Source organism: Plectropomus leopardus, chromosome 6 (assembly GCF_026936395.1).
Source record: "Plectropomus leopardus strain MGB_pleo_1.0 chromosome 6, ASM2693639v1, whole genome shotgun sequence".
Classification (NCBI taxonomy): domain Eukaryota; kingdom Metazoa; phylum Chordata; class Actinopteri; order Perciformes; family Serranidae; genus Plectropomus; species Plectropomus leopardus.
Window position 1 is genome coordinate 17,876,885 of NC_142181.1, and position 15,460 is coordinate 17,892,344.

General features: G+C 37.4%; 1 protein-coding gene across 5 annotated transcripts in view; it reads right to left on the minus strand.

Annotated features, from left to right (window-relative positions):
* Positions 1-5,031: 5,031 nt before the first annotated feature.
* septin4b (septin 4b) overlaps positions 5,032-15,460 on the minus strand; it is a 31,900-nt gene continuing 21,471 nt past the window's right edge. For 4 of the 5 annotated variants that reach the window (XM_088078905.1, XM_088078904.1, XM_088078902.1 and 1 more), the window contains 8 exons: positions 15,357-15,443; positions 15,127-15,250; positions 13,705-13,839; positions 12,985-13,102; positions 12,026-12,127; positions 11,199-11,295; positions 10,428-10,590; positions 8,878-9,762 (listed from right to left, as the gene is read on the minus strand). In XM_088078905.1, coding sequence (XP_087935031.1) covers positions 9,516-9,762; positions 10,428-10,590; positions 11,199-11,295; positions 12,026-12,127; positions 12,985-13,102; positions 13,705-13,839; positions 15,127-15,250; positions 15,357-15,443 — 1,073 coding nt within the window. In that variant the 3' untranslated portion in view covers positions 8,878-9,515. Of the gene's footprint in view, positions 7,828-8,877; positions 9,763-10,427; positions 10,591-11,198; positions 11,296-12,025; positions 12,128-12,984; positions 13,103-13,704; positions 13,840-15,126; positions 15,251-15,356; positions 15,444-15,460 lie in introns of those variants that run through there. The other variant, XM_088078901.1, reaches the window with a different exon arrangement.

The window sequence follows — 15,460 nt, forward strand, 5'->3', positions numbered from 1 at the left end:
TATTTTATCGTGTTTTTGACCATATTTGCACATTTAAATGCTATGGTGTGTCTCAGCACGCTCTTTTATGCTGTTTTGAGGTGTTTTTAGCTGTTTTTGGGACATGTCCTTTTTTGACATTTTTGCCATACTATAGCCTTGCTTCTTTGGTCATTTTTTCAATGTGGTATTTTATCGTGTTTTTGACCATATTTGCACATTTAAATGCTATGGTGTGTCTCAGCACGCTCTTTTATGCTGTTTTGAGGTGTTTTTAGCTGTTTTTGGGACATGTCCTTTTTTGACATTTTTGCCATACTATAGCCTTGCTTCTTTGGTCATTTTTTCGACATGCCATTTTATCGTGTTTTTGACCATATTTGCACATTTAAATGCTATGGTGTGTCTCAGCACGCTCTTTTATGCTGTTTTGAGGTGTTTTTAGCTGTTTTTGGGACATGTCCTTTTTTGACATTTTTGCCATACTATAGCCTTGCTTCTTTGGTCATTTTTTCAACGTGGTATTTTATCGTGTTTTTGACCATATTTGCACATTTAAATGCTATGGTGTGTCTCAGCACGCTCTTTTATGCTGTTTTGAGGTGTTTTTAGCTGTTTTTGGGACATGTCCTTTTTTGACATTTTTGCCATACTATAGCCTTGCTTCTTTGGTCATTTTTTCGACATGCCATTTTTTATTGTTTTTGACCATATTTGCAAATTTAAATGCTATGGTGTGTCTCAGCACGCTCTTTTATGCTGTTTTGAGGTGTTTTTAGCTGTTTTTGGGACATGTCCTTTTTTGACAAATTTGCCATACTATAGCCTTGCTTCTTTGGTCATTTTTTCAACGTGGTATTTTATCGTGTTTTTGACCATATTTGCACATTTAAATGCTATGGTGTGTCTCAGCACGCTCTTTTATGCTGTTTTGAGGTGTTTTTAGCTGTTTTTGGGACATGTCCTTTTTTGACATTTTTGCCATACTATAGCCTTGCTTCTTTGGTCATTTTTTCAACGTGGTATTTTATCGTGTTTTTGACCATATTTGCACATTTAAATGCTATGGTGTGTCTCAGCACGCTCTTTTATGCTGTTTTGAGGTGTTTTTAGCTGTTTTTGGGACATGTCCTTTTTTGACATTTTTGCCATACTATAGCCTTGCTTCTTTGGTCATTTTTTCAACGTGGTATTTTATCGTGTTTTTGACCATATTTGCACATTTAAATGCTATGGTGTGTCTCAGCACGCTCTTTTATGCTGTTTTGAGGTGTTTTTAGCTGTTTTTGGGACATGTCCTTTTTTGACATTTTTGCCATACTATAGCCTTGCTTCTTTGGTCATTTTTTTGACATGTTATATTATGGTGTTTTTGAGTTTATTTTGCACAATTTAATGCTATGGTGTGTCTCAGCACGCTCTTTTATGCTGTTTTGAGGTCTTTTCACCTGTTTTTGGGACATGTCATTATTTGAAAAATTTGCCATACTATAGCCTTGCTTCTTTGGTCATTTTTTCGACATGCCATTTTTTATTGTTCTTGACCATATTTGCAAATTTAAATGTTATGGTGTGTCTCAGCACGCTCTTTTATGCTGTTTGGAGGTGTTTTCAGCTGTTTTTGGGACATGTCATTATTTGAAAAATTTGCCATACTATAGCCTTGCTTCTTTGGTCATTTTTTCGACATGCCATTTTTTATTGTTCTTGACCATATTTGCAAATTTAAATGTTATGGTGTGTCTCAGCACGCTCTTTTATGCTGATTGGAGGTGTTTTTAGCTGTTTTTGGGACATGTCCTTTTTTGACAAATTTGCCATACTATAGCCTTGCTTCTTTGGTCATTTTTTCAACGTGGTATTTTATCGTGTTTTGACCATATTTGCACATTTAAATGCTATGGTGTGTCTCAGCACGCTGTTTTATGTTGTTTTGAGGTGTTTTTAGCTGTTTTTGGGACATGTCCTTTTTTGACATTTTTGCCATACTATAGCCTTGCTTCTTTGGTCATTTCTTCGACATGTTAAATTATTGTGTTTTTGACCTTGTTTGCACATTTAAATGCTATGGTGTGTCTCAGCATACTCTTTTATGCTGTTTTGAGGTCTTTTCCGCTGTTTTTGGGACATGTCCCATTTTGACATTTTCGCCATACTTCGCCTTTCTTCTTTGGTCATTTTTTCGATATGCTATATTATGTTGTTTTTGATCATATTTGCCTGTTTTAATGCTATGGTGTGTATCAGCACACTTTTTATGCTGTTTTGAGGTGTTTTCAGCTGCTTTTGGTACATGTAATTTTTTGACAATTTTGCCAACCTATAGCCTTCTTTCTTTGCGAATTTTTTTCACATGCTATATTATGGTGTTTTTGACAGTATTTGCACATTTGTATGCTATGGTGTGACACAGCATGCGTTTTCATGCTGTTCTGAGGTGTTTTCAGTTGTTTTTGGGACATGTCAAATTTTGATATTTTTGCCATACTATAGCATTTCTGTTTTGGTCATTTTTTCAACAATCTATATTCTGGTGGTTTTTAACATAATCCCCGCTTAATGCTAAGACGTGTCTCAGCACGCTATTTTATACTGTTTGAAGGTGTTTTCAACTGTTTTTGGGACATGTCTTTTTTTGAAATTTTGCCATACTATAGCCTTTATGTTTTGGTCATTTGTTTGACATGCTATATTATGGTGTTGTCGACCTTATCTGTACATTTTAACGGTATGGCGTGTCTCAGCACACTATTTTATGTTGTTTTGAGCTGTTCCAGCTGATTTTGGAACACGTCTTTTTTGACATTTGCTAAACGTGGTAAATTATGAAGTTTTTGGCCTTTTTTGGCCATTATTTCCACACCAAATACTGTAACGCATTTCTACAAGCCATAATAAGTCGTTTTCAGCCATTTTTTCAACATGCTAAATTATGATGTTTTTGGCCTTTTTAGGTCTTTATTTCAATTTCAATTTTTCATTTTCAAAGTGGAAATAAAGGCCAAAAACCTCATGATTTAGCATGTTGAAAACATAGCCAAAAACGCCATATATGTAGAAAAATGTCAAATTTTAAATGTTCAGAAAAATGGCTAAAAACTACTTACTATAGCTTGCAGAGCTGGTCATAGTATTCAGAGTTGAAATAAAGGCCAAAAAAGGCCCAAAATGTCATAATTTAGCATGTTGAAAAAATGACGAAAAACACCATAGTATAGTATATCGAAAAATGTCAAATTTTGACTGGTCTTAAAAATGGCTGAAAACAACTTACTGCACTTTGTAGCGACGCATCATAGTATTCAAAATGGAAAATAAAGGCCAAAAAAGTCATAATTTAGCATGTTAAAAAATGGCCAAAAATGCCATCGTAAAGTTTGTCGAAAAATGTCAAATTTTGACCGGTCATAAAAATGGCTAAAAACAACTTTGAATATAATGAGGCGTCTCTACAAGGTAAAATAAGAGCCATTTTTATGACCAGTCAAAAGACCAGTCGAAGTTTTTGGCCTTTATTTCCACTTTGAATACTGTTTTTACTTTATTTGGCAAGTTATACTATGACGTGTCTTGACATGCTATACTTTGTGGTTTTCAGCTTTTCATATTTTGACATTTTTTGACATACTATACTATTACGTTTTTTACATAGGAAGGAACAGGAAAACACATGCCTATGGGTGGAAACTCCCCAGCAGCAGGAAGAGGAAGCTTCTACCCAAACATGACACCCCAAGCAGGAGGAGGAAGTTTCTATTCTAACACCCCACCCCAAGGCCAGCCAACAAGGTGAAACGGAGAGTGGACCGAGTCATGATGCGACAAACCTCCAGATCAAGAGGAACAACAGATCACTATGTGTGCTTTTTGTGCTTTTGCGTCATCTTGCTCAGACCTTGTGTTAGACGATATATGTAACTTAAAAGGAGTGAGTTAACTGTTGCTTTTGATTTATGCTTTACATTTTTATCTTTGAACAAAATCTGCCTCTAGCAGTTTTAACCCTTTTTTTTGGTAGGCCTATTCAGAATATTACTCCTAATGTCTCCAGTTAGTTCCACTAGGATTGGTTGCTGTCATCTTGAGCTATGAGTTAAAATTCAAAAGGCCACGCCCACTTCCGCTAATCAATATGTCACTTCAGATTTTGATTAATACTTGGCCCCAAAGCATGCACACCAAATTTAGTCAAATTCTGTTGACTGGATGTTGAGGAACCCATATTTTGTGCTTTTGGTGCCTCCTACGAGTCTAGCTCAAAATGCTTTAGTAATCTGATTCTCAGTCTCATTTTGATCATATCTACCATGTTTTATGACGATTCGTCAAAAAGTTAGTGAAAACGAAACATATACAAGACAAGGTGTCAAGGAGACAACTGTGTCACAAACAAACACACAAAATACCATACACTTGAATATTAAAACATGTCAATACTCTCTAATGAACAAATATTGTTATAACCTCACAGTTTCTAAATTATTTCAGATTTTACTTTGAGATTTTTTACCAATATTCCTTGATTTCGACAGACACATCTGCTGATACTGGTTCTTACTCTTTCAGCACAACTTCACCTGCTTTATCGACCAAAACGATATATCACTTAACTTTAAGTGCCTTAATTTGTACTGCAATATCATAATCAGTGTCTAAACTGAATGAATCTACAGCCAAAAGATATTTTATGGCATTGATAAAATAAAATATCAGCCGATCTGTCTGCTCTGCCTTATATCTAGCCCTACATGCTTGAACCCTAATTACAGTATGTTGTCCAAAATACCATAAAAAAAGTCATACTATTGTATGTTGTCCAAAAAAGCGGAAAAACATCATATCATAGTATGTCATCCAAAATAACATTAAAAAGTCATACTATATCATGTTGTCCAAAAATAGTGTAAAAACGTCATAGTGTAAAAAAGTCATATGATAGCACTTTGTCCAATTATGCGATAAAAAGTTATACTATAGCATGTCGTCCCAAAAATCCTAAAAAGTCATTGTTTATTTTGTAGACTGAAAGGGCATGAATAAAGTCACATTAAATTATTTTCATATTTTATTACAATGTTAGAATTTGTACATATAGTCTTCTCCATCCACATTTCATTTATAAATTTATTACATAAATACACTCCAAAAAAGTAGAATAACAAAAGAAACAAAAGTAATACCTGACTCTGGGGCAGAAGCTCAAGGAATGTTATTTTCTTTTTTCATATACCAAAGGTCACACAACATGGCAGAGTCGTCTAACTTCCAAAACAATGTTCGCTTGACACATATTAAGGATTAACAAAACAGTCACATTCATCCAATAATTTTGTTCAGTACTCTTGGCTTTGATAAGACGTATTCTTCATGTCAATACAAAACATATTTTGACTTTGAAAAGGAAAATCAAAAATTTGGAAAATTAACTAAGTCATTGTTGGCTTTGGTTACAAGCTTAACGTTACAGTTAGCACACATCTAAGGAAGTTCCCTTGATTTGAGGACGTAATTATAACCAACCATTATCATAATAATAATAATAATAATAATAATAATAAACCTACCTCTTCTCAATGTGTTTCCCCCAACAATTAAGTAGCTACATATTTTCAATGCCCATAAATACCCTTATGCTTTGCAGTCTGAGAAACCTTCACACAACACATGCAAAAACAAATACACTGCATGGCTTTGATGCAACCCTTTCCCTGGACACACACCTCATGCATATCAAGGGTCTTGTCTTACCAAAGTCCTAAATGTCTCTTAACAACTAACAGGTGTCACCAGCTCTCACATGTGAACTCTTGGTGGTTTTGACATGACTTTGAATTCTGTTTCTGGGGGATTATCCAAAATAATTATGGACTTATTTCGCATGAAAGAGTTAATTTAAAAGTTTTTATGGCAATCAGTAAGCATTGCAGTGAGTTAAGACTGGCGGCGACTCTGAGCGGAGCCACTAACATCCATGCTGTCAGGCAGCGGAGGTGCCAACTACTGTATGTTAAACATGCAGACACTGATTGAGCAAAATCTAAAGGAATTCTCGCATTAAAGGGGAGTACTGTGTGAAATAAAAATTTCAATGTCATTTCCATGACCTGGGAGAGCTCAATCAATATTTGTGATCATGATCTACTCTCTTTCAAAGCCAGAAACAGTGAAGTTTTAAACTTGTGATGTCATGGGTATAAAGTCTGGAACTGCTCAATAGACAATCAATGGGAAACTGATTCTGTGGACCCACAGATGGTTAGTTTTCTTTTTTATACCTCAGTAAGAGTTATTATGTCTTACATTCTTGGTTCTGAAACAGAAAATGTACCCATATAGACCAAATCACTTCCAGTCACTTCTGGGAAGACATCTGGTAAATGATTTGTATTGCAGAAATTTGAAATATATTTCTGTTGTCATTTTCATCCATAACTGTAACGTTTAAAGATGTTTAATTAAACATGACTCATCTGACATTTCTGCTTTGCTTATTTTATGTACCCTTTTCCTTTAATACCATCTCGGATAAGCCAAATATACCAGCACATAAGCTAAGTAATATGTAGTGCTGTGGATGGGGGGGTGCAGCAAAATGTATTTTCATCACTTAAAAAAAGTCGTTACCAAAAAAATATCAATATCAGTTCAATTCTATGCTATATTAAAAACATTTTCACTGCTCTACCTGACACACTTACTAATGGTGGCAGTAGCCCAGCACCTGCAAAATAAAATGACTGTTTTTGTCGAGTCTGGTGACTCGGAGAAAACAGCTTCGGTTTCCCGCTGCAAAGAGCTGTCTGACTGAAAGGTAAAGTGGTGAAAATATTTCAAATATAGTGTGCACTTAAACTATTTTTTTTAGGTGGCAGTTAAAAAATGACGGAGGGGTTCTCCACCCAAAAGACATGAAAACAAACACTGTTATTCCGTCTATTCTCAGAAAATTTCCCTTGATGCTCTGTGTCATCTCGAACATTTTTCACCATTCATTCTGTATGGAGCAGCTATACTTTATACTTAATGCCATCATAAATTTGACTTTACATTTTTGGACAGTTTTTCATGTTTACTATTTTTGGACTGTTTTGAACCATAGGAATAACATCTATGAATTTGAAAACGGGCTTAGTTCCCCTTTAAATTAAATCATATGGACCTGCAGGGACCTCACCTGACAGAAAATCTGCATAAAATAATCATCCTCAAGCAGGGTAACTTAAATAAAACCAGGAACATATAAAAGATGAAACAAATGCTTATGAGCTTAATATAGAAAATTAAATTATTACAGTATGCATGTTGACCTATAGAGATAATAAAAATAAACACTTGCACCAGAAAAGTGTGCTTAAAAAATCTGAACAGGTCACCACATGTAAACCTCATTTCAGACCTCATGTAAAAAATAAAATAAAATAACCTCGTGGTCATGTGAGTAAATAAACAGATATTTGAAACATAAGAAGAGACAAACCTTTTCTTCATTACTGTAAAGTTTTGACAGGACACAAAGAGTGGAGTGGAGGGTTGAGTGTTTTGCAGCAGTAGTGCCGTGATGTCAGAGAGGATAAAGGAAGGTGAAAATGTCAGAACATCTTACCAACGCCTCGCGGGTCCCTGATCCAAGTGTAACGTGCTGTTGATGAGGTTGAGTGGTGATTGGGTGGACACGTCAGGATGTCAATGTTCTAGCAAGGAATAAAGGTTTCCTGGGAGTTTTTTTTTTTCTTTTTTAATCCCAGTTACAGAGACACACGTACACGGTGTTGTCCTGTGTTAATAGCCGTCTTTCTGAGTGTGCATCTGATCCTGGATCCTCTGCAGCATCTCCTGCATCCGCCGCAACTGTGAGGAGAAATGAGACGAGTGTTAGTACCACTGTTTGATCTCACACATCCGCAAGTTCCACTGTTATATTCACAGCGTTGTGACGGCAGTGCTGGCTTTTTATACCAGGTAATTACTTATGTATGACTGCACAAACAACGGATCAATAACACTCGGGAGATCAGTTCTTTCTAGATCACGTGACCTGCGCTAAACAACTGCAGGGAACTTGTGGCTCCTCCACTTGCCTCTACTCTATAAATATAAAATATACTCATATTTGGTTCATCTGTTAAGTTCTTTAGTTTTAGTGAGTAAAACTAAAATATTTGCTCTTTTAGATTTGTCATAACATTTTCGGGGAAGGCAGCAAAATGTCAGATGGACAAGCACATACAGTCTAGCGCTTTTTCTAGGACAGTATGTGTTGATAATGGCACAAATCAGCAAAACATTTCCCCTTTTCCACTTTAACCAATTGACCAATAATCAGAAAGTAATGATCAGATTCATTCACAATGAAAATAATTGATAATTAGTCAGTCAACAAAACATCAGAAAACAGTAAAAAAATGAAATAAAATAAAAACATCCTAATTTCCACAATGACATCCCCATTTTCCTTGTTGTCTGATAAAAATATAAAAATATTAATGTTTTCATATGATCCAAGACAAGAAAAAGCAACAGACTCTCATATTTGAGAAGCTGGAAACATGTAATGTTTTGCATTTGTGCTTGAACAATGAACAAAATGGTTAATCTCTTATCGAAATCACTTTCCAATAATCAGTTAATTGACTTATCATTGAAGTTGTCTAACTAAATTTAAATGTGGGTTACAGTGGGATGTAGAGGCTCATGCACACCTTCAATAACTTGTAGGCAGGTACGTAAGAGGAAAATGTCCATAGGTAAGAGAAGAGAATTCCCACAAAGTCATTTAAATTTCATTCAAATACACACGAAATGTTGTGTATTTAAATAAACTGTATTGTGAGTAATAGAACAGTGTGTGCTAGTTCTCTTCTCCTACGGATGTAAAAAAAAATAATAAAAACAACTGAGACGAAATGATCTCTTTATTTGATAAAATAAATCGATTTAGTGGAGAAGAGGGAGGGAACGGGAAGGATAACGTCTGTGATCATTCATCATGAACAGATGGATCATTGCCTGTTTAATTTTGAATAAAAAATAACACCATGTAGTTATTTATGCCCACCTCGGCTTGTTAGCTTGTCTAGAAAGTAATCACAGTGACTGAGCTTATACTGTATGAGAGGAATTTTAAAATTAAGAGACTAAAAGGAATAATATTTACTCTAAGAATATTACTTCTGACCAATGCCCCAACCCCCCCAAAGTTATACTTCATACTAATTTTATTTAGCCCTTGAATACATTTGCTGGGGTATTAAAATTATTGTTGCACACTAACAATCAGTATCTTAGTGAAGGTGTTTCCACCTCACTGACACGGAACAACTTTTACCAAAAAAGCAGAGCTGACTCCTAAAAGTGGGATTATGATACATTTTCCTGCCCAAAGTTCAAAGGTCCAAAGGGCTTGTGAGGAGAGGAAAGAAGAGGTTTAAATGTAAAGTTACACCATTTCATGTTTTTGAGGCCACTCATCGTCAGCCTCATAAAACATGACCCGGGTGTGCTTTAAAGAAAAACAAAAATCTGTGAGCTAAAGACACTCAAAGGGCCTCATCCGGCATTTCTCTTAGATCTGAGTGTGTGTGTGCACTGGGCTGGGGCTCTGAGTGCTCGTGATGGGCAGAAATGTGTTCAGACTCGTGATGATGTTGGTGGTGCGCGTCCGGTTGTTGGTCGTTGTGTCGTACCTCCTCATCTTTCTCTCGGATGAGCTTTTCTGTCTCGCTGTCCGACACTCCGGGCACTGCGGGGATGGGGAAGTCTGTGCCGCTCTCCCTGGTTAGTTTACTGAAGACAAGTTCAACATTTAGTTTTTAAAATTTGTTTGAAAATGATCCCAGTCATTGATGCAGATGTCACTACGCTGTATCACAGAGGGTGAGGCTAAAATGCTGTGTGGATCTGAATCAAGTCACAGGCTAATTATAGTGACTGAAGGATTTAACTGCTTTATAAGTAGCTACTGAGGATCTAGAAAAAACACTGAACATAGAAATTTTTGTGTAGCAGATAAACATGCTGAGTATCTGCAAGAGTACGGCAACATAACAGTGCCCAGATGTTGATGTCAAAATTATTAAGTAGATACCAGGTAAAGATCAGGGCTGCGGCTGACCTTCAATGTTGGAAAGCTTTATCACAATCATCATCAGGAGCTAAAAAACTGTCATCTGCACAGCATGACACATGAAGTGATGCACTCAAAAATACCTAAGTTACAAAGATCTAAATCTGAATGTCTTGCATGTGACTAAAAGGCATGATGGATGAGAGCTCTAAAGAAAAAAAATATTTTAAAAATATTTTCAGCTGATTTATTTTCATAAATATTGGTCTCTAAATGTCTACTGGAGATCAATATGTTCCATATCTTGCTATTAAAAAGACTAATAATTCTCCTGCACTTTATTGTAGTATGTTAAGGTTGGCTGTTTGCTTCAGTGTGAGCATACTTGCGGTTGCGTTCCTTCACAACCATGCGGGTCATGCTCTGGATGCAGTGGGCTCTGTAGTTCTCGTAGTGAGTCTCCCGGGTCACGTCCTTCAGGTCTTGCATATGTGTGCGAACGAGCATGTTCCTCAGCTTCACAAAGTCACAGTGTGCAGAGTTCTCCACTGCAAACCACAATGTGAGGATCAATTTCAATTATATATATTATGCGGTCTTCAAACTGAAATGATGAAAAAGACTGACTGAAAAAGTGTTGCAAAGGATAAAAGAATCAATAAACACACAACTTTTTTTTTTTAGTCTCCATTTACATAAACAGTCATTTTTTGCATGTATACAGCAAGAATATTTTCATTTCTTTGAAGGGTTGACTTCAACCAAACCATAGTTGGTGATTGTTGGAACAGCTTTGAGATCAACGAAGCAGTTTAGGGGAGTTTTATCTTGTTTCCGTCTACTTCCTGTTAAAATTACGGCTGATTTAAATGAAGTTTAATGAGGTTGACCATAGTGATTCTGGGTCTGTTTCTTGCTAAAAAAAAAAGGATCTTACTCTTTAGCAAAGAGGTCTGTAGGGATCTTTTTCATTACATTGGCAAAAAACAAGAACTTTTAGTGAAAATAAGTGCCCTAAGTGGTTACATGGCAGTCTGTTTTGCAGCTGCAGTGATCTCACTCAACACCAGACACCAGAAATTGTTGTTCCCATTAGTCACTTAAACACAAAAACTTGTCCAGGTAAAAAATGACTAAAGTTGGAGAACAGACTTACCCTCTACGATGCCCCAGGGGTACAGACGGCCTCGCACCCTCTTCCCTTTGGCCTCCACCACTGTGTTGCTGCCGATCACTGCAAAGGGAATGCTTTCCTTGTTGGGAGAACAGAAAAGGATCATAAACGTTTTAAAGAAATCTGACAGTGGAGGGTGACTGGTTAAGGTGTGACTGGTGAGTGGTGCAGTGGAGATATGTCAATTGTTTTGTTTTTACCTTTCCATGAATGCCTTCTCACTGCCATCTTTCTTTTTGTCCTCATTTCTGCTTACTCTCATCTGAAACTACGCTCCATAGTTCTGTTACCTAAATAATAACTTCTCATTCATTATTCCAACTCTCCCATCTTTTATTATAATTTGTCATTTTTCTGCTGCAGTTAACAAAGTGCTCTTATCAGAGGCCACTCAAGGACAGAGGTAAAACGAGATATGCTGGCACACTGACTGTGTCCTGGCAGCAAATTATGGTGCCAGCCGAGCAAAAATGGTTGACTCATCATGACTGTGTAGTCAGTTGTGAACTGACTGCCAAGGTCTTGTTTTATATGGTCTACATTTATTTTAACCTCACTACACTCTGGTAATTGAATAAACTCTTCTTGGGTGTGATTGGGACAAAAAAAGGCTCAATCCTGCAAAATAAAAAAATCTATATATACAGTATATACTTGCTATACGTATGTGCTGTGTAGTTTTGTTTACTGTACGATCCAAGCGAGGACCCAGTTTTGCAAATGACTGCAAAAGTGCAACAGTCTGCAGACCCCAAACTGTTGAAAGAAGGAGCAAAAGGGAAAAGACATTGGGCAGTTCTGTCTCTCACCTTCAGCTGAAGGTCCTGCTGCTTAAATTCCTCATCTTCATCCGAGTCACAGTCGGGGAACTGGTATATCTTGATACCATATTGCTCAATCTCCTCTCGGATCTACGGGGAAAACATGCATTTTGCTTGTCAAACACTGACTAAGTTTACATGCACAACTTGCCCTTATTCCAAAAAAGACAACATTCTTACTGAGCTGTTTACATGTCTAACGAAAGTGAATATTACACTAATATTCCTGTTTACATGCAGCTGTGCATACTTCAATTAATGTGCCTTAACATGCCATTTATCACTTCAAAATATGAACAAGTGGAACGGCTGGAGCTGTTCGTGCCGTGTGAATCTAATTTGTTTCAGTTGGCGGACTTGTTGGACTGTGCGAACACAGCCTCCCTCTTTGCTTACCTCAACTTCCTTGTTGAAAGGGTTGGGATTGTTCATATCTAAGTCTGTCATAATGTTAAAAAATTTGGTATGTTTCCCCTCCTGACCAGAAATGTGAGCTTTTCTTTTTGATTTGAATCTCTACCCCACAGCCTTCAAACGGTTGATTAGTTGGTTTGTGGAAAACACATCCATGACAACACACAGAGCTGACAGTAAACAGGGACAAGGCCAAATGTCGTAATCTGCAGTAAAAATCCCAATTGAAATGCATATTCTAAATACGACGTTTACATGTGAAATACACACATACAATAAATGCTATTAAGACAAGAATAATATCGGCATATTCCACGTCTTAATCGGAAAATGCTTCATTCGAAAAAAAAAGCCTAATTCAGAAAGTCCAAAACTCTCTGCAATATTGTAATACTCTGAATACTAGCAACATATTAACGTACATTTACATGTAGTCACTAATAAATTAGTTCTGTGAATCTCTGCTCTGTAATCAGTTTTATTCATAAGATGAAACATGTAGGGATCGACAGTTTATTAGAGATTAGCCTTACCTTAATTTTCTTTTTCTTGACCTCAGTGGGGGTGAGTGTGTCTGCTTTGGCCAAGATGGGGACGATGTTAACCTTCTCGTGCAGAGCTTTCATAAATTCCACGTCCAAAGGCCGGAGGCTTTGAGAAACACAAAACATCCGTGTAAGGCATAAGATGATGTTTCAGGTCAATCAGTGGCTTTGCTCTGTCAGTGACCTCTTGGTGCCTGATGACTCATGAATGAAGCTCATCACCAGAGGGAGCACTTCCTCCATCACTGCGACTTTAGAAATGCACTGCAGCATTACTTGAGGTCTGTGGCATGTTTATATTTTAATGAGCGCAGTGATGTGGAACAGTGCATGTGCACAACTGCGGCAAAAAGCACAAACAATTGATTAGAGAGAAAGCGCTGCAGTACATGTAAATCCACCTGAAGGCAGCGGAGAACTGCTTTAACTTGAGGCAAGAGCCCCTTGCATTAACAATTTATGGGACTGAAAACCCTGCACGAAAAAACTGTTTTGCTGGATATATTTAATAAATCTCAATTACTCAGATGGTAGTGTGTGCGCACGAAAAAAAGCTGTGTAATTTAGAGAAAGTAAAGGCAGTCACAGCTCGGACATTACATACTGCAGTGGAAATGGATTAATATTCTTCATTATTAGGGGTGATAAATGAGAGAGAGACAAAGACAGCAACCTAATCCCTATGAGAGCACTGAGCATTTGTCATACCCATGACCAAAGGGTGAGATGAAATAGAGGCAGCAGTGCACGCGGTTGTCCTGGATGTTCTTTCGGTTGAGGCCACTCTCGTCCCTGAAGTACTGCTCAAACTGCTGGTCGATGTAGTCAGCCACTGACTTCCAGCTACAGCAGAAACATACAGGGACATTCAGTCTCTGAGGCAATGCAACAGCTGAAATACTGCACAAGACTTGTTAAACACAACAGAGCTAAAAAGAGGTTATCCAGCTGAGCTTGGTGAGTAGAGTCAGCATTTGGCATCAGGTTATTTCATTAAACATATACTTTTACACATACTAGGCACATTGTTTTGATACAAAGGTGGTTGAAAATTGGCAGTGAACTATGGTAAACCTTCCCCCATCTAACCAGAGCCCAGATCTCCTTGCTCATCTCTTAGCTCAAATTTTTCGCTGGCTCTAGGGCTGCTGCCCAAAGATGTACTGTCAATCTCAGACCAAACTCAAATCAAACTGGAAAAGTAGGCAGTGCTGATTGAATATAAACTAAGATTCTGTTTCTGTTTTGCCTATTTCTCACTTAAAAATGTTATCAGAAAGATATTTTAGCGCACTGGTTGGCTACAATACAAGAATCTATAAACAGGAAGCAGGTCCCGTACTGTTTCCTGTATTGTAAAAATGGGGTCTGAAAGTATTGACATCAGTAAAACAGTAAAACTGTGCAGTACTGAAAAATCTGAACCAAGATTTTGCCACAAACATTTGCCAGAAACATATTTTAGCTTACTGGTAACACTAATTCGAGACTGTTTGTTACCACCAAGCCCCCAGCAAGTGTGCTAGGCTCAGATACAAATTTTACATAGTGGCCAAAAATGGAATTACACCGTCTGAGTCGGTGACGTGATGACACTGGCCCAGAAAGACTTTTCCCCATTGACTTTCGTCGGGAAAGAGACGTCTGTAAATCAGTGAATACATTTTTTTCAGCATCGAAACCCCTGTGAAACAACTCTTGTCACTATCTAGATTTAAAACATCCAGTATAATAACATTTGGAAAGTCTAAAAGAGTGGCAAAATTAAATTTTTTAGTCTGCCATTCAAGCAAGCAAGGCGGTAATCCAGAAGTCGGTCGCTCTGCCGGCGGAAGTTCCCCGCTCGGTCACACTATTATTTCGTGTTTTAAAAACGGCCAAACTCGCATTACGTTACCCATCAGCTGGAGTGTTTATTGGTCTGATGCAGTGCAGTGCAATCTGATAGTTGTAGAATTTCTAACTCTTGCACAAAAGTAGATGCAATAGTCCTTTTCCTGTGTTTTCTCTGATAATGTAGCACTGACTTCAAAAATATTTGCATCTCTCTGCATAGACAGTGTAATTTTATGACAAGACAGTCTTTCCAGCAGCGAAATCATTCTTTCATCAAAGGTGTTTGACACGTACCATTCAGTGTTGTTTACAGCATCCCCAAACCCAGGGGTGTCCACGATGGTGAGCTTCAGTTTGACACCTTTTTCTTCTATATCCACCGTGTGTTTGGTGATTTCTACTGTTTGTGTTATTCGCTCTGGGGGAAGGACACAAACAAATCACTGTTTACAGTATCAGCCTTGACATATTGTAGAGTAAATGTTATAAAGCAAAACATATATAAAAAGCTGAAGTGTCCTCACCCTCAGCATTGAGCAGCTTCCTATCTTTGTACAGATCTGTGAGAAAGAGGCTGTTGACGAGGGTGGACTTTCCTAGGCCGGACTCCCCTTCAAACAAAGAACAA